General features: G+C 35.8%; 2 protein-coding genes across 6 annotated transcripts; both read left to right on the top strand.

Annotated features, from left to right (window-relative positions):
• The first annotated feature begins 83 nt into the window (after positions 1-83).
• On the top strand, positions 84-13,025 carry LOC148662028 (protein SSUH2 homolog). Of its 5 annotated transcripts, none has more exons than XM_088636687.1 (14): positions 84-535; positions 1,143-1,183; positions 1,624-1,691; positions 3,307-3,408; positions 4,465-4,540; positions 4,981-5,110; positions 5,798-5,858; positions 7,067-7,188; positions 8,226-8,288; positions 8,811-8,893; positions 9,296-9,388; positions 10,364-10,469; positions 10,565-10,672; positions 11,765-13,025. In XM_088636687.1, exons 2-14 carry the CDS (start codon positions 1,161-1,163, stop codon positions 11,903-11,905), a joined length of 1,176 nt encoding a protein of 391 aa, XP_088492813.1. In that variant the 5' UTR covers positions 84-535; positions 1,143-1,160; the 3' UTR covers positions 11,906-13,025. The 5 variants fall into 5 exon arrangements, with proteins under 5 accessions (XP_088492813.1, XP_088492814.1, XP_088492815.1 ...); XM_088636688.1 differs by having other exon boundaries at positions 1,071-1,183; XM_088636689.1 differs by lacking the exon at positions 84-535 and adding an exon at positions 547-669 and having other exon boundaries at positions 1,071-1,183.
• An 858-nt stretch (positions 13,026-13,883) lies between these two features.
• On the top strand, positions 13,884-25,444 carry LOC148662027 (protein SSUH2 homolog). The gene is made up of 13 exons (XM_088636686.1): positions 13,884-14,122; positions 15,405-15,469; positions 16,543-16,650; positions 17,822-17,894; positions 18,592-18,721; positions 18,830-18,890; positions 19,254-19,375; positions 19,712-19,774; positions 20,095-20,177; positions 20,531-20,623; positions 21,055-21,160; positions 22,346-22,453; positions 23,212-25,444. The coding sequence occupies exons 1-13, from the start codon at positions 14,100-14,102 to the stop codon at positions 23,350-23,352; spliced, it is 1,176 nt and encodes a 391-aa protein (XP_088492812.1). The 5' UTR covers positions 13,884-14,099; the 3' UTR covers positions 23,353-25,444.
• Positions 25,445-26,337: the final 893 nt, after the last annotated feature.

Below are 26,337 nucleotides of genomic sequence, written 5' to 3'. Positions count from 1 at the left end.
TAATTTTATTAACATTAACTTTATTATTTTGGCTTGCTTGTTATTAAAGGTTGTAGCCTAAGGAGACGTGCATTAACAGCAGGCAAAAATTCAAACACGTTTGTCAGTCATGCCCTAAATAATACAACTAGATTAATAGATCAGATGAGCCTCATTTACTGAAAGGCAATGTTTTTTTTCGGTAATTGCTACGAAACTCACAATTCCCGATTTCACAGGAAAGACTACAGTATTGTAGTTTTTGTAGTGGGAAGTAGACTTGCCCCTCACAGTTCGCAGTGTTCTTGAGTGGACAAATGCAAGACTTGTATGTTGCGTACATGCCAATAATGAGACCTGTTCAGAGCTATTGTTGCGTACGAACAGGTGGCAGATTGATGCCTGCATAGACCTTTGCGCAAAACCCACAGGACAGGAAATTAAGAGATGGTAATTTCACACATTCTAACTGAACGTTGATGCAGAAAACTTGTGTCAGCACAGCACAGCAGCAGTTAACCAGAAGTTCTCATACAGCTTCCGATCAGTTGAGTGGGTTAGTATCCATTTTATTTTTTATTTTTTATGTCGTATAGTTCAATAAGTGGAGATGTCAGTACTAGAAAATGTATCAAGCTGTGTCATTGTGTAACAGGCTAAGAGCATCTTTACTAAAGGGAAATTAAAAGTGTAAGTGAAAGTGCAAATGGAAATTTAAAAGAAAAATCCCAGCTCCTAATTGTCTCTCCCTCTCTTTAGAAATCAGCAGATACTTTCTTTTTTTCAGACATGAAAATGTATCTATCATTTGGTAATTTCTTTTATTTATGGGTACTGTTATGGGCAGTACACTTTAACAACTTCTATGAAATTCCTTTCGGCAAATTATTTCTAAAAATTAAATGAAAAGGAGAAAGATTACAGGTAGGGTAGATAATGTATAAGTGCAAAGGCAGAATCCATATTAGTTGTCATAACGACTGATTAAACATATACACTATCTTATTGTTAATCATGATCTATATGAAGTTTATGTGGTCAAGTTTATTTTCTGAGTAAATATTGTTTATCTTTGTTTCATGTTATTTCAGCCAACTTAACTATAACAGTTAACTTCTATAACAGGAAGTCGGGAGAAATCATTAACACAAGCTCTTTAACAGGAACTGATTCAGGCAGAGATGGATAAGAAGCCATTTTTAAGGTAAGTTTCAAATATTTGTTTTAAGACATGCAGAGGTATTTAAATTTCTTAAGAAATCCTGAGGTCATTACCAATGAAATTTCAAAAATGTGAAGAGGGGTAGGAAAAGCAAATACATTTTTGTTATTCAAAAATAATTGAATAGATAGTGCATTGTGATACTATCCTTTGATTTGTCATAAGCATACAGCTCATGCCCAGGTAAATTCCAAATATCAGTTTAAAAATGGCTCTCTTGACAAAAAAAAACTTAGTTAAATGCTGCATTTCTGACATAACCTGAATCGGTTTTGAGAGGCCATTCATCAAAAACGGCTAGGGTTGTTATGTCAGAGCATCATATAGTGGCATGATAATGGCAGATTATACACTGCCAGCTACACCCTAAATGCATATGGTGTTACTAGACCACTCAGCTCACAACCCTTTATTTTCTTCAGTGCTCCAGTTTCCTCCTATGGGACCATTCATCCAGGACCATATGTACCTCCAGTTTCAGGAACTCCAGGTAACAGAATGCTGGCAAAAAATTTGACATAAGGAACCACAACAGTTTCACTGGTGTTGCCTTATGCTGTCAGTTGTCAGTTTTATTGCAGTAGCTCAACAGAAAGGTTTTGCATTCTCTTCACATTTCCACAGACCTGAAGCTAATCACTCCCTCTGTAAAACATGGTCTGTCTCCAGTAGTTGTAGTGCTCCATGTTAGACTGAACACTATTTTTTCTTCTATTATTAAGAATAATAAAAAAAGATACTTTTAAGTAAGTATGCAGTTGCCACATTTTAACTGCCCCGTCACATTCCCTGTCTCATCTCACTTGTTCATAGTCTTTCTGGAATTATACACAACTAAGCTGGATAACATCTGATACAACATTCTTACACCTATTGAACAGCTTTTCTGAGTATTTGGCTTTACCGATTTTCCTCTTTTCGGCTTTAAATATGCCTTAGTGAGTTGGTATGACATCATCCACTTTAATCTGACCTTTGCCCCTTGGAGCATAACATATTTGCTCCAATATGTTAGGAGGGTGAGGGTGATCTCAATTTATTAATTTATTATTTTCACTAGGCAATCTTTGACTTGGGTTTAAATCTAGCTCTTCTCTGCTTTTTGGCTGAAACCAAAATCACTTTCCCTTCATTCTTATCCACCTTCTTTCATTTCGTTTGTGGCAGATGTTCAAGACCTAAAATCTGGAACTGAGACAAAAAGAGAACATTTAAGTTAAAAAGCTAATGCTGAAGCAGATTTTAACAAACTAAAACTGGTGAAAACATATGATATGCTGTACTGCACACTTGGTAGAGTTTTGTTGTGTAAACATCTTTGCTATTCCACCATAAAAGAACTACTGTGCAAATATGGGAAAAAATATTTTGCTCCTTTATGGTGGAGTTCTAAAAATGGGGCAATGCAGGAAATTTCAGTTAGAGTAGGAGGAGCTCAGTACGTAGGCAGGTTTATTTTGTAATAACTGTATCATTTTCAAGCAACAACAAGCAACATTGCAGGAGTCCTAGAGAAAAGGTAATAAATGTCAAAGTTTTACTGTTTCTTTGAAACTTGAAACCATTATTATTTTATAATGTAATGTAATGTAATAATGTAATAATAATAATAATGTTTTTACAGTTCACCCTTGGCTGTAATAGGATAGTTTGACGTATAGTCTTATTAGTTGTTCTTTTTAAGGCTTTGGAAAAAATACAAGAATGAAGGTAAATGTTACATATTTAAATCAACATTCATGGGAAATAAACCCTATATATACTGTATATGGCAATTCAGTAGCAGCTCTTATTATAATAGATAATATGCTGTGGAAAATTAGGAAACAATATTCAAAGACACCACACCCAGAATTTCTGTACGTTTCAGGAACAAGAACTATCTTTTATAAAAAGTATTTATAATGAGCTATGAACATTTTGCAACACTCCTTAATACATCTTAAGAATACTTCTTAATAAACGTCAATACAGAGCACTTTGTATCACAAATTCATAGGGCCCATGTAAAATTGCGTGATAACTAGCGACAAAATTATGTTGAGGTCTGTTAAAATAGCTTTCAAGATGGTGGCTGTTTCATTAACTGCATCCTTTCCCCATAGGCATGGTTACCCCACAGGCGCCAAATTTCGAAGGAGCAGTTGCTCCACCTGCGATGTTTGATAGTGTTCCTGGCTATGAAGGAACTGGAATAGGAAGTGGTGGTAAGTTCAGTTGAATTAAGTGATGTATCAAAATAAGACTCGTCAAGTAGGAGCAACTAACCAATACCAAGGGCAGAACATGTGCAGAATATGACCATGACAGTTTGTGGATGCTTTTTATGTGTGTTTTGTAGGACATAATGTTTGTGCTTTATATCAATCTGATATCATACCTGGAAACCTGGAAAAGTAAGCTGTATTTATGGTTTCTCACTTCAGCCAGCGTAGTGATGACTGTACATTTCAGACATCTCCTGTTAAGATTCATAACGGGATTCTAATTTTTATTTGCTGCCAGACATTTTTGATAGCTTCCACAGAACAGAGGCTTATTAAATGTAGATTAAATAACCCTATTTGAAAAATGCTTGCATAACTATGTGTGTGAGTTGTTAATGCAGAATTAAAGTTTTATTGAGACTGACTGTTGATACTGTATGAGGGAATATGCTAAAAGCACAGCATGAACTACTGCATGAATACAAATTAGGAACGCACTGAGCCTGAAGAGGTGTTTATGTTGACACAATATTCACATCTTGTAGACATTGTGCATTTTTTACTATTCTTTTTTTACAAAAAGTTAAAATATGAAAACCAAAAGACATTTGCATTATCATTAGAGCTAATCAAACATTAAATTAAGTTGCTTAAAGTTGTTTTTAGCCTGCAGAGAAGAATAGTATATGATACAAAAGTTTTTGCCCATTTAAGTTTTATCCTTTAAGGTATTAATTTATTGTTCTTATACAGTACACCCTACTATGTGGCTTTGTTCCAGTTTATCTCTTCTTTTTAGTCATCTAAAATTAGTACTCACTAATTCAGAAAACATTCTACCAAGTATACTGTAATTGAAAAATTCAAGGATATATCAACATGCCAGAACTGACTGTTTTGTCACATAAACTGGAGATTCTTCATGATGTTCTCGAAAAGAGTTTGATTTTTCAAGCAAATTATTTATGTTAAGAATGTTAATTGCTTGGTACAATTGCATTCTGTATACTATGCTAAAATTTCTCAAAACACTGTTTTTCTGTTTATTATAAACAGGTAAATTTCTTCCTCCACCCAACCCTGGGCCTATTAACCCTGGAACAGAACCTCCACCATCTCAGAAAGAGTGGAAGTAAGCTCTGTTTATCAGTAGTTTGTTTTCTTTGCCTAATCTGTTTCTGCTTGTTCTGTTAAAAACAAAATGAAATGTCTTTCGTAATGTTCTGTCGTGATTCACTAGTGCGTGCTTGTGTTCTTGACGAATTGAACATATACTGATAAGATTCATACAGTATACTGTACATTTGTTCAACAACAGCCAACTGCATCAAAAAATTAATTAGAATTGGCACATACTGTATTTTACATCACTCTAACTGGGATTTTGAGTTGGAATCAAATTGAAAAAGAATTTAGACTCTTACCCTAAGTATTGTATGTAATGGTATTAAAAGATGCATAATGTATTCTGTTCTGCAAGACATCATTAACCCACAATAGTGTTAAAAATAAGATGTAAGCCAAATGACTGGTGAAGAAATGTCAAAGTGAATAATACTTCCATTTTTATAGCATTCCATCAATCTCTGAAGAGACTGCTCGCTCTGCATTTGTGTCATACGCTTCCAGTAAGTGCTGTTACAGCTCAACTCCAGCAAAGCAAGCGTTATTCAGCAGTCTTGAAGCACACAACACATACAGAGTAAGTGCCAAGACTTCAACCTAGGCCTCTTTTCTGGAGCTCATAATAAAACACATGCATGCTAATTTAGGAGATTGGATTGAAGTGGAAAATTGCTTACACAAGCATACCAATTCTTAAGCCTTTTGCCTGGTAAAATAAAGAGATAGGTGACTACATTGTTAAATGCTATTCAGAACTCTTTGTGTGAAATATATCTTAGCTTTTTTTAAAATATTGCCCAATGCAAGCTAACTTTGTGGCAAGGATTCATTTGTCCACAGTCTAGGATGAAGAGCTCATAATTTGAAAACCTGCTTTCACTCAACAAACTTTGCAGATATTTGGCTCAAAGCAATAATTTCTTGAATGTACTCCTTAATATTGCCCTTACTATATGAAATAAAAAAATAGTTCACATTAAAGCAACAATATATGAGTTTACTATTTGCTGAGTGCCTAAAGTTACACAAATCTAGGTAAATTATTAGGCTAAATGGTAAATGGATAATATTAGACAGTAACAGGAGTCTAAATAGCAGAGAATTTATGTCAAATATTTAGGTAATGTGTATATACAGTACATGTATGCATAGTTGTACGGAAAGAAATTGAAAACTCTTTAGGCAAATATGAAAGCCTTAAGCGCTGTCACAGCCTTTCAGATGTCTTTACAGATCATTATAGGTGTCTTTCCTTCTTCCATAGTATCGCTTAGAAACCTTCACTGAATCCAGGTCAACGGAATGGGCCCATGAACCATACCATGGTAACGCTTACAGACTTGCATAGATCCTGTTTATAAAATAAAAAATCTGTTTATACATTATAACATTCTATTTAAAAAATGAACCTGTCACCTTTTTCAATCTAGCATGTTTCTAAAGTAACCCAGGTAAGTTTGCAACAAAGGGTAAGGACAGTATTTTCTACGTCTGGAACAAAGTCATATTAAAACATTACAGCCTGTTTACTGGGACAGTGAGTCTACCTTTCCTTCATTGTTATGGGCGGTGGTGAAACAGCATGATAAGGACCAAAACCGCTTTAAGGAATAAATGAACATCTGCAATGTTCATTAGGTTCTTTTAGCTAACCATGAGAGAAAGTCTCAGATTAATTTTTCTCATTCAACTTATAGCTGTTACTTTTTATATTGCTTTAGGAGGAAATTATGAGCCACTTAACAGATGAGTCATACATTTCTTTCACTATGCTAACGTTATAATGACAGTGCACAGGCACATATCTTAAAGCTTTACATGTCAAATTATAAAAATTTGTAGGTGGAAAATGTGATTCCCATAGCTGAGACGTGTCTTTCATCTGCGTCTGACATATTGATTACAGCCTGGTGAAAATGGAGAATGGTCTTTCTGTTGTCTTGTCCAAACAAGAGTTGGATTGTTATGGTGTCTTAATACCTCTGATACTAAAGAATAATATTTTCCATGAAAACATTTATGCAATAGAAAAGTTTGCATTAATGTATTAAATAAATTTCCCATCTGATCATAACATTACAACTGCTTCCTGTATGACTGCATCCTAAACAAGATTTTCCAGACATCGTGGTGATGCAAGTAAAATGAAAATTATGCCAAACAAGTTTGAACAATAAATTAAGAAGTCAGCTTCTGAAGTTTTCAGCATCAGTTTAAACAAGAGACCCATTAAAATCAGTTTGTGATTTTAATTTTCCTATGATCAGCTTCTGCATATGAATATAGCTCATCCTGTGCCATGATCTGGGTGATCTCAGCTTGCCAACCTAGTTAAGAACATGTAGAGGTTAATTCCACACTGAAAAGTAGAAAGATATCATTACACTTTTCTATATTGTTCTACCTTTCAGTGTGGAATTAAGCTCTACTCTTTGCATTGCATATTTCACACTAAAACATATGTCTCCCCAGTGTGACATTTAAATAAAACTGAACCTTTTTATAGTCTTAGTCCTACTTTTGTCTCTCTCAGGCCAGCCTGTAGATGCCTATACTCAGCCTGCTCCTGGACCATGGGATATTCCAGTACAGGCCCCTGCTCTGTTTACTGATAGCAGTTACCAGGTCAAAGTCCCATACACCTCCTCTGTCAAGGTATGTTCATACTGGGAGGAATCTGCACAATTTCCCAGCTTAATTTCACACCAAGAGGATGGCCACAACCTCTGTGGCACCACAGGGCTTATTGTTTACTTTTACTTCAGACAATAAAGCCTTCATTGAGAAATTCTGTGTAACGAAACTAATTTAAATGTCATTGACATTCATTTTTGGGAGAGGCACATTTACAGTATTATAAGAACAAAATTCATGTGATACAGCCAAATGTAGACTTTCAGAATGATACTGTAGATGAACACATTGGATGAGTTAGAATTTGAAGGATAATAGGTGTAGGAATACATTTTTAATTCTGGTCTTAATGCTGTTGCAATATAATTTATTAAATCTAGGGATGAAATAAAATATAACCAGAAAAAATACTGCCATATACAGTAATTACATGTATATTCAATATTATTAATTAGTCCATACATTACATTGCTGTTTAACAATTTAATTATTTGATAATTAAAATCATTTTTAATAATTAATAATTTGACAATTCTATAAGATTTCTGTTGAATAATTTAAGCAGGTCCAACCTGAGCTCCAAGCATATAGCTTTTTTAACGCAAGTATATTGAACAAAATGCCCAGCGGCTCATAAAACCTTACAAATAAGAGGAAGCCATTCATTGTCATAAATCACTTCCACACTAAAAAAGTTTTGTAACACAATTGGCTGCTTATCTCCATGCAGTATTCATATGCAATTAATGACCTTATAAATGTGAAATAATTACCATTTGGTATTTCCTTAACTCTAATACACAAACAATATGTGTTTTTTCTCTGTTCTGCATCACCGTGCGTTACTTAACTGAAAAGAATCCAGCGTTTAATAAGTCATCGGTGCTAGACGTGGGTTTTTCTTCTAACAAGCTGACTAAGAAAAGTTTCTCTTTAGTTAGTGATTTGATATCTGCTTGCCATCTTTTTAAAAGTGCTCATTCATTCAGTTGAATATTTTGTATTTACAGAACATTAAACACAGGAGGTTCCAGTTGTGTGTTTTTTTTATTTTTTAGGGATGTCACGCCTGCAGAGAAATGGGTAGAGTTCCATGTAAACAGTGTGCTGGAGCTGGAAATGTAAGAACATTCTTTCTGTTTCTGCATTTTCCCTGTACTAGTGTGGGATATGTAATCGATATCTCAAAACTATCATTTTAAACTGGTTGCATATTACAGCTAGTTCTTAACATAAAAGAACCTGATGTTCATCCAGATTATTAACCATCTGTTTTGGGTAAATGTGTGTGACAGTGGCACACCACTGCTTTCAGGTTATAGTGCGTACAAGGTTTTTTATAAGTATATTTTAAGACTGTGAGTAGAGTATTTAACGGGTAACGTGATCTTTGTGAAAACTGGGGATTAACAGTTTGGATACATGAAGGAACATTATGTGAATAATAAATGCAAATTAAGTTTGTGTGCATGTGTTTAGTGCCAAGTGCAAACATGTTACTGAATTTTAGTCTCCAAGGTAGTAGGATATAATATAGGGATTGATACCATTTTCATTAATGGTGTAAATTGAGAAATGTGTTAAAGTATAAGACTAAAGTCAACCGTTTACAGTCTGTCCTGCTGTCCATGGTTTCCTAACAGAAACAGTGCTGGGTGTGTCATGGCTCAGGGTGTCGTCTTGGGGGAAATATGTGCTCCCAGTGCAATGGCAGGGGATATGAGGAGTAAGTACTGCACAGAATTGAGATGCTTCTATTTTTCACCAACTTTATTTAATCTATGAGGTTATGTTCCTTTTAGTGCTGTAGTTTGGAGAAGTGGTTTGTTTAAAAAAAACATTACATGTCAAAGAGCTTTATTTAAGAGTGCCATTATCTGCTGCTCTTCTGCAGGAAACTGAAAAACTGGAAGCTCTGTGTAAAATAGAAAATTGTCCCTTCAGTTTCTTTAAGCACTGCCACTTATGAAAGAAATACAGTACTTCTTTTTCATTTTCATTCATACTGTGAGTCTCTGTTCTCCTCTGGAAATATGCAGTTTCAAATCAGTATTAAGACCTGACATTGGCCTCGAGTTAGGGGAAGTCTGCACAAATATACCGTACTAATCTTCCACTTTCTCTGAAGCTGCACGTTTTGTGGAGGCCAAGGAACAGAACCATGCAACATTTGCTCAGGAAGTCGGCAGCTCCTGGTCTACATTAAACTCACAGTAAAATGGTAAATTTGTGACGTATTTAATCACTGGGACCTTTGTGTGCATGTATTGGTTTATTGATTAACACCAATCCCTTATTAGCGATAATATCTTGAGCCAATTGTTTGAAGCTGAATTGCAAATGCCTCCACTCTCCTAAACCCAAACAGCAGTGTCTTTTCAGGAAGGGATTTTAATACTGGTTTTAAATTGAAATTTACCAATTGTCCCTTTGTTTGAGATTATCAGTTTTGCAAAGAGTTTCTCTGCAAAGATATAATGCTAAGTTTATAAATTAATGGGGTACCTTGCAAATCTGTGGAGCTGTGGTAGCTCAGACAAGGTGTCTAGCTCCTGACCGGAAGGTCCCGGGTTCAATCCCAGGTAGGGGCAAGTGATGTAGCTTGCTCTAATTCCTTCTGGAGGGCTCCCAGGTCCACTCAGCCTGCTTTCCAAATGAGTACCGGGAGTTAATCCTTCTGGGGGTCATAGGCTGGCCGGAGCGTGATGCTGACCACATCACCTCTACCTTCAGTGTCAGATGGTTGAGAAAAATGGTGGCCCTTTCCCCCCATGGGCCTTTATGGCCTGAAAAGGGGACCTAACCTACCTGCCTAAATCTTCATCATCCTGTTTATAAGACATACTGTTACCTTTCCCTGAACAATTCTCACCCAATGGTTCACAGCACATAGTGTAAATTCTCTCGTTAATTTCACTGTGGCTTATTTAAAGATTGCAACTGAGAATTTTCTCCTAAGTTTTATTGTGGAGCAGTATCAGCACTTTTTTGTAGACATTACTGTAGTGATTCTAATTTTCTAACAAGAAGAATTACAGATTGGGTTTTTGCTTTTCCCTAAATCTGAGAGATTGTTTACAATTGAATCAGAAAACATTAGTCAGCCCTCCCAAAAAAAGTGTTTGAAAAACTGTTCCTGTTTGGTTTCAACTAGTTTCCCTCCAATTAATGCCTTTCATCCTTTGATATTCTTTAGGACAAACAACACTTCAGTTCATATTGGAGTACAGCAGAGTGGGTTTCCAGCAGATTCCTTCAGCAAAGTGTCTGGGAATGTGATCTTTGTGGACTCTCAGTACATGGTAAAGTAAAATGCCCGCTTTTCATTAGCACTTTCTTATGATTTGAAAACTTCACTATGGGCCATTTTTAAAAAAAATGCTTACCTCCCTTGTAGGTGTATCCTGTGACAGGTTTCCCAGACCCGTCTATTTGTCAGGCGTCTCAGTCATTAGTGAGAGAACACCAAACGCAATACTCCACATCATCTCGCGTTCTTCAACAGGTATGCGCTGTAGAACACTTTTTAAATGTATGGTAACTGCTGTCAGCAGCCTGGATTACTGCCATATATTCTTAAACTGAAAAGCAACTCATTCTGACAAAGTTTTGATCATACATTTTCGTCTTTACAGTCTTAACATATGCAGGTTATTTGTTGATGTTTGCAATCTCAATAAAGGGCTGTGGTGGGTGTGATCTAAGAGCAGCAACAATTTTATTTTTGAGTTATCAGGACCTGCTGATGTTACTCTAGTCATAGCTTTGAAACGAGGTTGTAGGTGTTTTCTGCCATAACCACTGAACATTCAGTTCGGAAGAAGCCAATAATTAAACACAAAGCATTGAAAAATGTACAGATCTGAAACGCATAGAAAATGTTAAATATGTACAATATTTGTGTTTGTAGCTGCACTTTGTTTTCCAAATTATTAAACTGAATGATTGCTTAAATTAGTGGAAAAGTTGTACCTGTACTGACCTCCGAAGTGTCAGGTTTATAGTGATATGTTAACACCCTCAAGTTGTTAAAAAACTTACTTTCCTAATTATGGAACTGAATCCAATAATCCTAGGTACTAACAGGAAATATCAAGAAAATGAGAAGACAAATATGTCTTGTAAAAATATCGTCTTAAAATCACAAGCATTTCACCTGTAGCTATTAATTTCTTGTATCATAAAACTGACGTTATCATAAAAATAAATATTTTTTTAGGTATAAAATCTGTTATTTTACATTCTAAAAGAGCATTCACAATCAAAATTGATTTTCTGAACTGTTTGGGTTCATATGAAGGTAAAAGAAGACACCTCTATCCAGCAAATCACAAATTCACTAAATATAACACTAAGACGGAAAGGAATAATTTTAAGTAGTGTTGGAATGGACTTGCGAAAAAGATCACTACATCTGAAAATATGTGCCTTCCTCAAGTCAATTTAAATAATTTTGGATGTGGTACTCTGAAATGGACACATACAGCAAGAATTAATAATTGAGATTAAACTAAATAATTACTTAAACTCATTTTTTGCTCCCCATTGAGAGCTCATTGTTAATATATTTATTCTGGATGATTTTTTCTTGTTTCAGCGACAGACCATTGACCTGATTCCTGTCACTAAAGTGAATTACACATGGGATGGAAAAGCCTACAGTTACTTTGTCTATGGCGTGGAGAATAAAGTCAAAACAGATGACTACCCAGCCAAGTGCTGCTGCTTAGTAATGTAGCCCAGTTCTAGCCTACACAGTGTATTCACATGTGGGATAAAGTTAGCATTATTTGAGGTCTGCTGTTATACTGTGGGTGAATGAAACCAAATATAAAAATCATATAGATGAACAGCATCTGATCATATTTGAGCATTGCTTCGTACAGTATTGGATGTGTAGTTCACATAAAGAAAAATGTGAAATTTTTTACATTATACCATGTGACACAAATGCTTTAATGTAGCTGCTACTGTATAACATCTGAATGTTATCTGTATGTACTGACTCAGCCTCATGCAAGTCTGCAAGAAATGGAACTTTCAACATCCCTTGGTAATTGTGTGTAAGATAGAATTGAGCTTCACTATTGTACTGTACAGCCCATAATATGGAGTGGAATATTCCTAGGCATACTAGAACAGGATCTGATTTTTAAAAACTTTTTAGCAATACCCAAATGAATTTTAAACACAATTACATCATAGCGGGACAACTGTATTTTAATCAGCTTATCAACTCATAAAACCTCATATCCGAAAAAGCAGTGTGGCCTGTACTTGAGCAAAACACTGTACTTTGAGAAAAAACAATGAATGAGCAGTATAAATGTACAGACATTTACTGTAGTAGCCTGGAAACTGCAGGGTGTTTGATTAAACTTCCTTTTCCAGATCTTTTTTTATATAGGATTGCATTTAGTTATTTTTAAGTAGTTAATTTTGTTTTGTCAGCTCTGCCTTTCTTATTTTTATGTTGTTATTGTAAGGCGCTAATCCAGGAAATCAAAAACAAAATGTTGTATAAATAATATATTAATAAATGATATAATAAATTATTATTGCAGTGGAATTTATCGGCAGGTAAATAGTTTTGATTTTTTTGTTTTTGTTATGTATTTTGCATTCCATGTGATTCCTGGTATGATATATACAGTGTTGTGACAATTAAAGGTCTAGCTTTTGATATCCATGTCTTGTTGGACAAATGAGAGACTGAAAATAATGTTTTTATTTCTTCCATTTTTGCCTGATTGCTTAGTTTAAACTATCAATCCTGCACATTTTAAACCATGCCTTGCCAACATTTAATTCCTTGTAATTTTACAGTAATTAAATAAAATGTGATCAAATTCAATAAACGTTTCTCTCGTGTTTTTATTATGTCTGTATAGTTTTGTCTTTAATTTTTATGTTGAAACATTTCAATTTGAACCATGCAGAAAGTGTTCTTAATGCATATTAAACTTTTGTACCTAACCTGGTGAGTCAGAAACATTCCCCACTCCATTTAAATTATTTTGCAGTGTTAAATATTGTTTGTTGGGGTTTATAACCTTTCTCAGTAGAATTACTCAACCTGACAAATACGTACAGTATTTTGCTCAAAAATCAAAACGAACTCTTACCTTAGGCTCTTATCTCTGAATGAATTTGTCACAATTGGTTTACACACTGTTAACACGGCTTATCAATGACGAGAGACCTGATGTTCCAAATCCAGTAAATTATTTATTAAGGAGCAAAAGTGTTACAAATTCTCACATAGGGTGCGTGGAAATTGACTTCACATCTCTTAAAATCAACGTCATTTAAGGGTATAGTTATAAAAAAACACTTCCCAAAATTCATTTCTTTACTTATATGTACTTACAAATGGTATGGAGATCGACCAAACTCATTAATTAATTAAATTAATTAAGTGCACAGGTTGTGGGGTGTGGCTGCAGAAACGAGTCGTCCAAAACAAGAAATAACGTTTAACATGGTAAACAACAACAATGCTCTTACGTGGTAGATGTAAGAAAATTGTGAATCTGGTGACCTGTGCATCTGTTCTATAATAATAAAATTGATAGTTGTACTACATAAATTAATAATATACCCCAAGTTTGAGATTTATATTTAAATTAGTTGTTTTTCTTCAGAGAAAGTTTAGAAAATGAGACGTCCAGCCAGAGAAAGTAACAATATCTTTGCATTTCTTTAGGCTTTTAGTGACAACATTTTCACCAATTTATAATCTGAGATCATTTGCATAAAACTATTGCGCAGTTAGACAGTCTTGGCACTTGTTTTCTATTTCAGGAAAAACTCGATTTCAACAGGCAAAAGGTGAAACAGAAGTAGTGGGTAGGCGTGTAAAGAGTGCAGGAGGTGAACTTTCCTCTTCAGTGCAATAGTAGTGTACGATTGACCAACGATCACCTAAAACAATGGAGAAACAACCTTTGTTAAGGTAATCTTTTTAGTTATTCACTTATTCCTCGTGTTGTTAACTTCCGACACTTCACTGGTTTCGGCGTGCACCGCACTAGGTTCCTGAGACGACAAAGGGTTTCTTAATGTTATTTACGCGCATAAGTAAATAAGACTGATTGGGAAAACGACGTTTGATTAATTTGCTCCGTTGAAAATGAAATAATGTTGAGGGTTATTGAGCGGTCGGCGTATCTTTCCAAAGCGCATAGATAAATCTTTAAACGAAACAAAACATAAGCCTTGAGTTCAACCCTGGTTTATCGGGTACTGAAAATTACGCCAGTAGAAAACTTTATGAACTCTGAATCTGGTAAGAAGGGAAGATAACCAGGAAGCAATAACTTTAGACGGCAGAATCGAGGTGGACGCTGGTGCCAGTTAAGTTCGTCTGTCTAAGGCCCGGATGAGTATAGTGGGCCACTACAAAAATGAATCATAGCAACAAGGTGCATACTCGGCAAAGTTTTATTTTCGTGATTGAAAAATAAAACTGCGTTTTTGAGCTTCACCACAAAGTAATAAAATGTTTGTGTGTGTGTTTTTAATCTTGAGTCATTGTAGCTAAATCGTTATTCTACGAATGTTGAGTATCTCGCTAATCATCCTCGAAACCTCTTTAAACTGCTGTTTGGATGCATCAAATAATAAAACAAATTATTTGACAGTCGAATTACAGGATATTCAGCACGGGTACATTCCTATACTAAAGGGAAAAAAATATTGGCTTATAAACATGTAAAAGATGTAGATCCTTACAGATAAACTGATATTTTGGCCAGCTTTCAGGCAATTATATAGTTGATTGATTGTGAGCTTGTAATATGCTTTTGGTTCTTTAATGTTATGTTTTGATTCCAGTTTCTTTGTTATAAAATAATAACATTCAAACCTTGTGATTCAAACATTGACTCTGACACACCATTGCCGCAGCTAAACTGTGACCAGTCCCATATCAAGATTATTAGCGTGTTCTAACAGATGTTTCTTCCTATGTTGATCTTACCACACCTAAAACATTTGTATGTGCCATGACAGTTTAGTTTGCACTTCAGTAAACATACAACATGAACAAGGTATAGTCTTTCTTATTAATTGATGTGATGCGTGTGAAGTTGTGTTTTTAACTTTGGCAAAGTAAATTTTGATCTTCATTTATATGCAGTGTATATTAATATGAACAGCTGTTCAGCAGATGCTTTTATTTCAAATTAAATGCAAAGGGTGGAAATAATGTAAATATTCATGTTTCTTTTTCTCAGTGACCAAGGGGAAGTACCAAAATATACATTCCCAGGCCAGCAGCACCATGACGCCCAAAATGCAGGTACAGTCTGGTCATTACTAACTGCTGTAATGTTTTGCTAATTTTTAATGTTGCTGGTTCGAACATGGGCCTGGGAGTCCTCAAGTGGAGGCGCACAACAGACAGAGCCGGGCACGGGGTGGGTCTTAGATGGCCAAATTGTAATACTGACACCTGCAAATTTCTGGGCTCCTGCAAACTTGCAGTGACATCATGAATTGTTCTTCCTGTTTGTACTGACCTTCCTGTCAGATGTGGTCTTGAAGTCAGATGGTGATTCCAAATTGGTTAGACATACTATATGATATAGAATATTTTCAGATTCCAAATGTTTAAAAAAAGATTCTACATGATAGTCAAATTTGAATGAGCACCCTTGACTAGAGTGAAGAAGTCCAATAACACATGTGTCAACGCAGGTCTTGGATGGTGCATGCTTGTAAGCCAAAAGTTACTTCAGTGTTGTGTCAAAGGCATAATGTCTGTGAGCTTTTTTTAAAAATGTTTTATTTCTAATTTCCAGAATGCTCTAAAACCTAGACCACTAAATCTCATTAGGTATGTTCTAATTTACGGCCAGTCAACCCAAAAGGCCCACTTTGTTAGTCCCAAAACCAGATTGCCTTAGAAATGTGATGGAAAAACGTATTTTGTGTTTTGTGTGTATGTGAGTACATGGACAGCTTAAGAATTATCCATCCATTTTCTAACTGCATTAGCCAGTGCACTGGGTTGCAGTGTCTCCAGAGCCAGTCCCACCATTTAATAGGTACAAGGCAGGGTACACCCTGGATGGATGGATGGGACACAAGTCCATCGCCAAGCCTGACAGACACAAACATGCACACACTGCCTAGGGCCGAGTTTCCCAGAAACCACTCAACCTACCACTATGTCTTAGAGCTGTGGAAGGAAATTGGAGCACCCAAAGGAAACCCATGCAAAAGTGGGGAGAATGTATAAACGTTGCACAGGAAGTATCCCAAGTCTACAATTAAACCCAGGAACTCAGAGCTGGAAGGCAGCAATGCTTACCACTGTGCCAGACTGCCATAGGAGTTGTCAGCTGTTCTGATGTGTTCTAATGTCATTAGGAGCTAATGCAGGACCAGGCCAGCCAGAGGCTGTTAGACCATCAGCCCCCCCTTCAGCAACAATGGATACTGTTCCAGGATATGAAGGAATTGGAGCAGGAGGGGGTGGTAAGTGCACTGCCAATCCTACTGTTTTCTCAGTGGGCCTTCACCTTTAAAATTGTTTACAGATTAACGTGTAGTCTCTTTTCATTCTGCTGGTTGGTTGTGTATTAGGAAACTGAATAGTCCCCATTAAAAGATACTGTATGTATAAGAGATATTTGTAACTAACTTAGCAAGAACATTTACTTTAAAGAAGTATTATATTTTCTTCATGTTCTTAAGGTATGAAAGAAATGAAACACTGTGGTTCCCCCTCAGAAATTTCGCAAACCCTTTGAAGAACTGGAACAAGCTCTGATCACTGTATTATGTTCATGTGTGCAAAAATATATTTTGCCTAAGATGGGAATAAGAAAGCAATAAAAGGGGTGTGCTTTACAAATATCACTGACATTGAATAAAAAATAGGTGCAAAGTTCGTGTATGAGTTCCTCTTAAAGAGAACTAAATCATTTAAATTTATATATTTAAAAGGGCATTCTAGTTTAATGCCTTTTAATGTTTAGTGACGGTAAAAACAACCTTACTAATTATCATTTGCTACAGCAATATTAAAATAAAGTATGGTGATCTCAAGATGACTGTGTCTGACTATTTTCCATATGAGATGCAGTGTAGTATATACAGTACACCACACTGTATATATATATAATAGATATATTTCTGTGAAACAGAAACTGGAATCCTGTTGGTTCTTCCATTAAGTCTTAGTTGCCCATTATCCTATCACAGTGTTCTACCTGTATGAGAGCTGTGATGCACAGTGTGCTGTGTTATCCTTGAATGTCAGATGTCTCACTGCAGTTAAAACATTGGCTCAGTGGCTATTCCAATTTTAAAATAGGTGGACATTTCCAAGAAAGGCTACAGATAAAAACAGCTGTATACTGTCAGTCCTCTGTATGGTCTCTAAAGATGACCAGTCTGATAAAATATACAGATACCAGAACTACAAAAGATTTTTAGGCTGACATTTTATTAAACACTTGATTACACCCACAGACTTCCTTACCAGCATAGAAATTCCATGCATCTTTTCTGTTGTGAAAAGGCTGTAGCAAATCATCTGTTTTCTGAATTTGTATTTTTAAAAGTATTTTGCTTTGCACTTCTGGAGAGCCTTGTATAGGAACCCTCTTAACTCCTTTCTGTGTTTTTTTTTCCTTGTGAAAAGACCTTCCCCCACCATACCCTGGGGACGTGCCAGTTCAGATGCCAACTCCCCAGCCTCTTGAAGCACCCTGGCAGTAAGACTTTTCACTGGCTAGAGTTTCTGAACCCATTTCATGAAGTGTGCTGTACAGTAGGTCTCCTGTAGGTGTACACATTATTCATCCTGTGTGTATCCAGGTAGAAGTTATTACTGTACACAGACTTGCAAATTATGTTTGGAAATATAGTACAGTAATTAAAGTTTTATTTGTGATAGTATTTTTTTATTTTAAATACATGTTATTAAATTTTAATATTTTGCAGCTAGAGGTGGCTTGTACATAATTATATGAGAGCATGGTTGGTTTAGGACACTTATAATTTAATATAGGTTATTTTACTTCTTATAGATCAAATGTATGTGGGTTGTTCTTCTGTATAAAGGATAGAGAAAGACCATAAATGACTTATCCACAATATATGAAAACGTTAATGAGTTTAAGGCCTCTTGTGAATGTATTTATCTTGTGACAGTTGCTGTTTGCTCTGACATTGTGGTTTAAGTAAGCATTTAGATAAAGGCTCTAGTGCCCTTATATCCTTTATAATATTTTTATTTGTGAAGAAGAGTTATAATATTAGAGACTGATGTCAAATAGCTATTGGAAAAGAGGCAATTTCTTTTAGGATAGTATTTAAGAGCTTTGGACTGGTTGATGTTCAAGTTTTAAATGGGGCTGCAATGTTTTTTAAACAATATAGGTTGATTCTTCCAATACTTGTTGTTCACAGAATTCCTTCCATCAGTGAAAGTGTTGCTCAGGAAGCCTTCATTAAGTATGCTTCCAGTAAGTGTTGCTATAGCACTAAACCTGCTAAAGAGATGGTGTTTACGGATTTACAGGCTCACAACACCTTTAGGGTAAGTGCAGTATAGCCTTACTGTTATTTACTAATGAATAGACAGAGCTTTAGTGGTTCATTTTATACTCGTCTGGTTGTAAGTGTCCCTTTCCTCTCTCCTTCACAGTACCGACTAGAGACGTTTACTGAATCCAGATCAACAAACTGGGATAGTGAGCCTTACAATGGTAAGAATTGCCTTTTAGAGCTTCTTAAAGACAAGATCCAACATGGAGGTCTCCAGTTCTGAGATTTTAAATTGTTGACTGAAGAATATCCCCCAAAAACGTCCAATATCATATCAATATCAAGAATCTCATTGACTTATCTACAATATGACAACAGACGGGGGGGGGGCAGATTTCTGTTTATCCAGCTGCATGGAGAAAATGTTCCAGTACAGGAAGTTTAAAAAAAACAATCTAAAGGAAACAAAAACTGATTAAAATCGCATTGCTACAATGTAGTTTACTAGCACAGGCCAAGCTGCCGCTGCTGGTCCTGAGAGCTTGGGCAGTTCGTTCTGTTTGCCTCACTGGTTCATCTCCCAGGTCAGGTGGCGGATGCTTACTGTGGAGTGGCTCCAAAGCCGTGGGACATTCCTGTTACAGCCCCTGCACTCTTTAAGGACAACACAAAAGCGCTGAAAGTGCCCTTCACATCGTCTGTCAAGGTAAATATGTGCTCTTTCTTTCTCCCCTGTATCCTTTCAGTTGCAATTCTGATTCCAGGACACTTCCTGTTCTTGTGCCCTTTGTTTAATCAGATATTTAGCAAATATGTCATCCTTGTTTTTTTGTTTTCTCAGATAAAAACATTCGGACTTGTATAGTAAATAGTTTATTATATCCATTGGTACACTACAAGTCTCTTTTTACAAAATGGTTTTGCTTAGCTGAAAGGGTATGTCCATTTCGTGTGAAGTGTATTTCCATAATTTAATTAGATTCTCCATGATGTAATTATCCACTGTTGCATTAAATATGGTGTTTGTTTCTTTTATATATAGGGATGTCATACCTGTCTGGGACTGGGCCTGACTGCCTGCAGACACTGTGTGTCATCTGGATGGGTATGTACAGTAGTGAGACGCCATACATCAACTCATACGGTCCACATTAATAATAATATATTGTATTTTTCATCAAAAAGTCGGGACCTCAGTTTTACGTCTCATCTGAAGGGCGGTGCCTTTATACAGTATAGCGTCCGAGTCACCGTACTGGGGCGTTACAACCCACACACACTGCGCTTTGAGTGGAGTGCCCAGAAAAGCGCTGTATAAGCGCTATATACTGTAATTATTAACAGTGTAGTCCTTCTGATCTCGACTCACGCGGGAGTAGTGATGCAGGTTTTTATTTCCCTGGTTTCTGTGTGTTTGTCTTACAGATGCAGTGCAGTGGGTGTCAAGGTTCAGGGACGCGCTTTTCTTCCGATAGATGCATTACCTGCAGCGGCAGGGGGCGAGTCCGGTGAGACTCAGAGACTGAAAAATGCCCACATAATAGTTTGATTCCCACTTTTTGATCAGTTTTGGCCAGTTTTCACCTCTATTCTGTAAACGCACCAAGCACAAAAAATGAGCCTGTTTGAGCTTTTTAACTATGGATAAGTAAAACTTTGCTGTGCAATATATGGTATTCTAGATTTTAGTTGATTCTAGATTATGTATTTGTTTATTGAAATTACAAGCTGATAAAAAAAAAATCTTAAGGTGAACAAATCTGAGGAGGTTTAAATAAGCAGTTCTGCTTCAGAGAATGAATCTTAGTTTTTAATAATGGACTCTCTACACTTATTATATATTCTACTTTTTAATTTTTAGGTGCTCATATTGTTCTGGAATGGGGTCACACCAGTGTAAGACTTGCAGTGGAAAAGAGAAGCTTCTGTGCTTTATCAAGCTAACAGTGAAATGGTAAAAGAGTTGTTCTTATAATTTTATTTTTGTGTGTACCAGATTTGACTATCTTCCTTGTCTCAATCTGTTCACAATTTATCTAATTCCAGCATGCCCACTTGCAAAACATTTGTAACTGAGCACTGTCTGTGAAGTCCATCATCTGGCAATTTCTGTCCCATTAACCCAACTTTTGGGATTTTGGGGAAAAAAATGCATTATTAGAATTCTCTAGGAGGCCACCTGATTTATCCAATACAGGATTCTGCAACACAAAACAGTGAATAAACTTCATGGTACACGACCTTTTATCCTCATTTGTAACTTTTGTCATGTTCCAATAGCATTCCACTGTATTTTAATGTAAGATGTAAGGGGTGTGTGTTTTCTAATATTAGGAATGAGCATAAGGTTTTGTAAATCATTATTTCCAATTGCCTTTTAACTAGGAAAAACAATGTGAAAGAATATGCAGTGGACACTCGGTCAGGCTTCCCAATGGATCAAATATTCAGTGTTTCTGGAGAAAAAGTCTTCTCTGATACACATCCACTGGTAAGAAAGACACCGTTTTGTTAATTACAGTAATGTCAATTGTCTGCTTGTTTTTCACATTGTTAAAGCTGCTGCACTGGTTCTTTCAAGATATGATTGTACTGTACAAACAAATTAGGTAGAGGGACTGAATAGCATCCTTCTGTTTGTAACCAGTTATGTACTATGTGTAACTGTTCTTAGAAATTTAAGTTTTCTGCTCCTGGGCAGATTTTTTTCTTATTTTGCCGAACATAACTGTATCTGAATCTGAACATACTGTATCTGAAAATGCCACTCAAGCTGGAGATAAGTATGGAAACGAAAAATAATGTTCTTTACCTGAATATAATTAAAATTTTAGATTCCAGAAGATTGGAATCTAAATTTTGCACTGGAGAGCAATGCATTGAAAGTTGTCCTGTTATTCATCATTACTTCAAAAAGTGATTGTTTTTTTTCCAGTCTGACGTTTTGCAGCTCTTATGTTTGAACATTTGTCATTCAATTGTCATATTTCTTACAAGTGGTCAGTATGCGAGTATATATTCGGATTTAATTTGTAATGTGAATCATCCAATGTCACTTAATGCCCTACTTTATGTGACTTTGCTTTCATGTGCCATTGTGCCAGAATTTCAGCTTTATTGCAGAATGGCTTACTTTTCCTTTGTCTATTGTGATTCTTTCCCTAAGAAAAGTGGAAGTATTCTCTGGTATCAGTTTACAGTGAAGGTTTTGTATTGTATTTCCTTATTAGAGAATAAGGTTAAGCTGAAAATTGCACATTAATAATTATTATAATAGTTCTCTATAGAAGGGTTTAAATAATACCCCTATCCTTATGGACAGGGCACTCAGATCTTTAATGATCAAGTAGTCAGGGCCTTGGTTTAACAATTCATCTGAAGGACAGAACCTCCTACAGCACAATGTTCATACTGACTCGGGTTACCTTTTGGAAATTAGATCTATAGTGAATAGTACTATCTACTTCCATTAGTAACGTTTTTTCCCTTACAACTCTGAATTCTCACCACTGCTCATGCCAGATCTTACTTAGGCTCTGAGATCCTGTGACAATAGAGTCATATTCCTCAGGGATTCATTGGCTTAATCATAATAAAATCAATAAATAATAAAGAAAACAGTGTGAGAGACACAGCTTAGTGTTTTTATTTGCTTCATTCCTCTTTCTTGTTGTAGGTGAGTCCAATCAGGGGTTTTCCCGCGGATAAAATTAACGAGGCCTCAGAAAATTCGGTGAGAGAGCACTTTGCCCAGTTCTCTTCATCCTGCCGTATCATGCAACAGGTGAGCCAAGATTGCTGTAAATTCAGCTCAGACCTATAGATAAGTTTTAGATATGATATGGCATTATATTGTTACTCATTAATAGTGAGTCAGTCTTGTGTCATAACCGTAGGACTGTGAAAACTGTGCAGAATTGCATTTTAAACTGAGAACAGGACGCACTTTTTTATCCAAAGGGTGGTGGGAGCATGTAACAAGCTACCCAGCCATGTTGTTGAAGCGAATACCATGGCTTCTAAAAAACAGCTAGTTGTGACCCTTGTATCAATTAAGTACAAACTGTCAAATGAGCTAAGCGAGCTGAATGTCTTTCTCTCATTTTTAACTGCTCGTGTTCTTTTATTAGACATCTTAGTTAAGCTGATTTTAGATGTTTAAGTTGCATTTAGTTCCAAAAATCAAAATCAAAAAGCATTTACTCCTTTTTTCTGGTCAGATTTGTGTTTTGGACTGAATTTTTGACAAATACTAAAAAGGCTTAAAATAAACTCAACTTCCATGTAGTCTGTGCCTTTCTAAACAAAAACAAATAGAAAGCCTATGTAACAGATTTAGCAAAAATAGTATTGATTTGAAATGTATATGCCCCAAACCTCAGCTTACTTTGTATGAATGGACTTTTCAAAATATTTGCATAAAAATATAAGTATAAATATAAATATTTGCATAAAAATTGTAAGTGCATCTTAGCAATTTGTGGAGTGTTTTTTGTATGATTTCTTTTACCACATTTCTCTTTATTTTTTTTATCTTTTAAGAGACAAACCATTGAACTGGTTCCCATCACACGTGTCCACTACATCTGGAAAGAAAATGCTAATTTCTTCTTTGTATATGGAAATGAGCATAAGGTCTACACAGATGACTACCCTGCAACATGCTGCTGCACTCTGTTATAAAGATTGGGGGGAAGTTTCACACAACTTGACTGGCACTAATTCTATGCTTTGTTTAGGTAAATTAACATTATGGATGATTAATGCTGATCTAGGTCTGTAAAACACTGAATTTATGATCAAACCACGCAGCAAAGAAGTTGTATTGAGCTGTAATATTGGCTGAATTACTTTTGAATGTAAAGGATATAGATCATTTTGCTTGAATTTGAAATATGTACAGCAGGTGCAACATGTCCTACCAAGTTGTTTTATACAGATGTTGTAATGGGGCTGTAAATCGCCTGTAAGTTCTCAGTTTTTATGAGAACAAATCATTAGTCCACAATATCCATGATATCCATGTCTACATACTGTACATAGGCTTCCAGATACATGCCCTGTGGCAGGATGCCCCATGAAAGGTCTGTAATGACCATGGATTGGCCACTAGAGGCCGCCAAAATCATCTTAAGACTTGTTCATGTAAGTCAAAAGTCTTACGTGTGTGTGCTATCCATCCATCCTTTTTCTGACCACCTTATCCAAAACAAGGTTGCGGGGAGCCAGAGCCTATGCTGGCAAACAACTGGCACAAGGTAGGATACACTCTGGATGGAACGCCAGTCCATCGCAGGGGACATGGAGATACAAACACTCTTAAGCCAGGGCCTGTTTTCCCACAAGTTAACTTACCAGTTTGCCTTTCGACTGTGGGAGGAAACCAGAACACCAGGAGGAAACCCACATGAACATGGGGAGAACATACAAGCTCCACAAAGATAGCATCCCAGGAATTGAACCTAGGGCCTCAGCACTGCAAGGCAAGAATACTAACCACTGTGTGACATTGTTTGTGTATTAATGATCAAGTAATGGTTTTAATTGTGTGCATTATTTTGTAATTTGATGTTTATCGGGGTGCATCACTGGGGTTTAAGTTAGAGGGGTTGTCTGCTTGCTACCTAGAATATATTTTTTATTACTGAATTATTTGGTTAACTTTGGTTGTTGTTTAATGTGTGAAGGTGTCTTGAGCCCTGCTGCCACAATTAGGGATCTGTTACAGTATGTATATAATGTATGCACATTCAGTAGCATATTATAGGTACATTGACTGGTGGACTTGTTATACTTGTTTTCTTATCTAGTCACATGTTTTTCATGAGATTCTAGCCACTGAACTAGGAAGTCTTTTAGCATCTACATTGAACTTCTCATTTCTGCTTGTGGACACAGTCATTTGTTTCCACTTTGCAGCTGGTAGTGCTATACTCTCACAGAAATCATCTTTAACTATTATTGTTAATATGAAGGTATGAATTCATCCTCAGATTTATTTCCAAATAAGTAAGGGTATATACGTATACGTTCCACCAAGACTCTACAATGTTTTATTAACATAAGAAACTTTAACCTCTCTTAAGGTTTATGCTTGTTTCCACATGATTAAAAGTGGTTAATCTGTTGAAGGAAGTAAGGTATAAGAAAAATGAACATTTTCAGTATGTTAAATGTTTTATTTTCAGGCCCAAATTGTGATTGACATTAACTATGCTGCCTGCCATGAAAAATTCTACAGACACCAGCAGCATTGGTAAACCTTTCACCCATTTTGGGTCTGATTTTAGCTCAGCTTGTTTTCCACAGACCACAGACCAAATCCTTGGAGTGATGCAAAGTAGTTACAGTCTATTTAGAGATACCCCTAGGCACCCTGTGTTCCTTCTCTTTCAAGAAATTGAATGGATCTGAAACTGAATCTTCTAAACTGACTAAAATGAATCACTTGACAGATTTTCTAGCAAGCATTAAAAATTGATTTTGATAAACATTTACTGTGTATTTACATGTAAGACTGATTTCCTGATAAAACAACTTTTTAATTTTTTTTATTTACCCTCAGCATATTAATTTAAGAGAAAAAAAGTAATACTTGGCTTTTCCTAGCTTTCTCTTTTGTTGAACTGGAAGAATGATAGCTATTTTTAGTTACTACGAACAGTGATTAAATGGGTCAGTTTATTTATGGAACATTAATACTTTGGCAGTGTTTCCTGTATGTCACCACTTTTGTTATAAAAATAATACAGCAATAAATCATTTTTCTAATGCTTTTTCGGGGACAATTTTACACTTTATCAATTAATATCACTCTGTTCTATTCATTTCTTGAAATGCTAACAATAGAAAGAATTCTCCACCTTTTCCTCAGAGCCATTTACACCGTTAATAGACAAAGGCTGGGGTTTGGCTTTATTTTTATTTAAACAAATTTAAACCTAGAAACACTATTTATAGACTGAAATAAAAAATACAGATATGAGTTCAGTTGACTATGGCATATGTGTTTGTCAGGCCAAACAGTAAAAGAGACCTTTTCTATTGGTGTAAGTCAGTGTGTTATCCAAAGAATAAATAATTGAACTGGCTTCTATGTATAAAGACACAGGAAAACTCTATTTTAGTTACTATAAGAGAAAAGACTTAATGCTCAAGTGCCCCATTTCACTATATCATGACACAATTAACATAACAATATGGAAATCACATTCCTCTTGTATCTATAGTGAGGCGTTCCTGTTAATTCACTGTTTAAATCGTGGTCCTTCCATTTGTTGGAATTTCAGAACTGGTTTTCAGTTTCTTTATTTTTAAAAATACTTTCTAAAAGCAATAGATATAAGCCTGACAGTTTACAAGGCCATTTCTACTACGGTGTATAACACTGCTTTGTCACCATCAATTAGACAATTTTATCATATGACCCTCATTTTGTATGCAACATATTACAGGGATGAATTTCCACCCTAGGTACGAAGTTACCTGCATTTTTATCAAAGGGACAGTTGAACTTGTAATTGCCTTAATAACAGGGTTAATCTGAACTGTGTGACTGTTTTCAGATTTTTAAACCTACTGGAGCTAGCCTTTTAACTATTGTATTTCCCAATTAAAATCAAATTCAAAACTTTTTGAGTTGAGAAAAATACATGCAAATAATCCGCT

The sequence above is a fragment of the Lepisosteus platostomus genome, chromosome 6 (genome assembly GCF_059453375.1).
Source record: "Lepisosteus platostomus isolate fLepPlt1 chromosome 6, fLepPlt1.hap1, whole genome shotgun sequence".
Taxonomy (NCBI): Eukaryota; Metazoa; Chordata; class Actinopteri; order Semionotiformes; family Lepisosteidae; genus Lepisosteus; species Lepisosteus platostomus.
Note: the sequence above shows the minus strand (reverse complement) of the source record. Positions and strands in the feature narration are given on the sequence as shown.

Excerpts from the sequence above, each read along its gene's own strand:
- LOC148662028 (XM_088636687.1), top strand. The coding sequence starts at position 1,161 with ATGGATAAGAAGCCATTTTTAAG. Across the intron at positions 9,389-10,363 it reads ATTAAACTCACAGTAAAATG|GACAAACAACACTTCAGTTC; the intron begins GTAAATTTGTGA and ends GATATTCTTTAG. Across the intron at positions 10,673-11,764 it reads CATCTCGCGTTCTTCAACAG|CGACAGACCATTGACCTGAT; the intron begins GTATGCGCTGTA and ends TTCTTGTTTCAG.
- LOC148662027 (XM_088636686.1), top strand. The coding sequence starts at position 14,100 with ATGGAGAAACAACCTTTGTTAAG. Across the intron at positions 17,895-18,591 it reads CCTCTTGAAGCACCCTGGCA|AATTCCTTCCATCAGTGAAA; the intron begins GTAAGACTTTTC and ends TGTTGTTCACAG. Across the intron at positions 21,161-22,345 it reads TCTCTGATACACATCCACTG|GTGAGTCCAATCAGGGGTTT; the intron begins GTAAGAAAGACA and ends TTCTTGTTGTAG.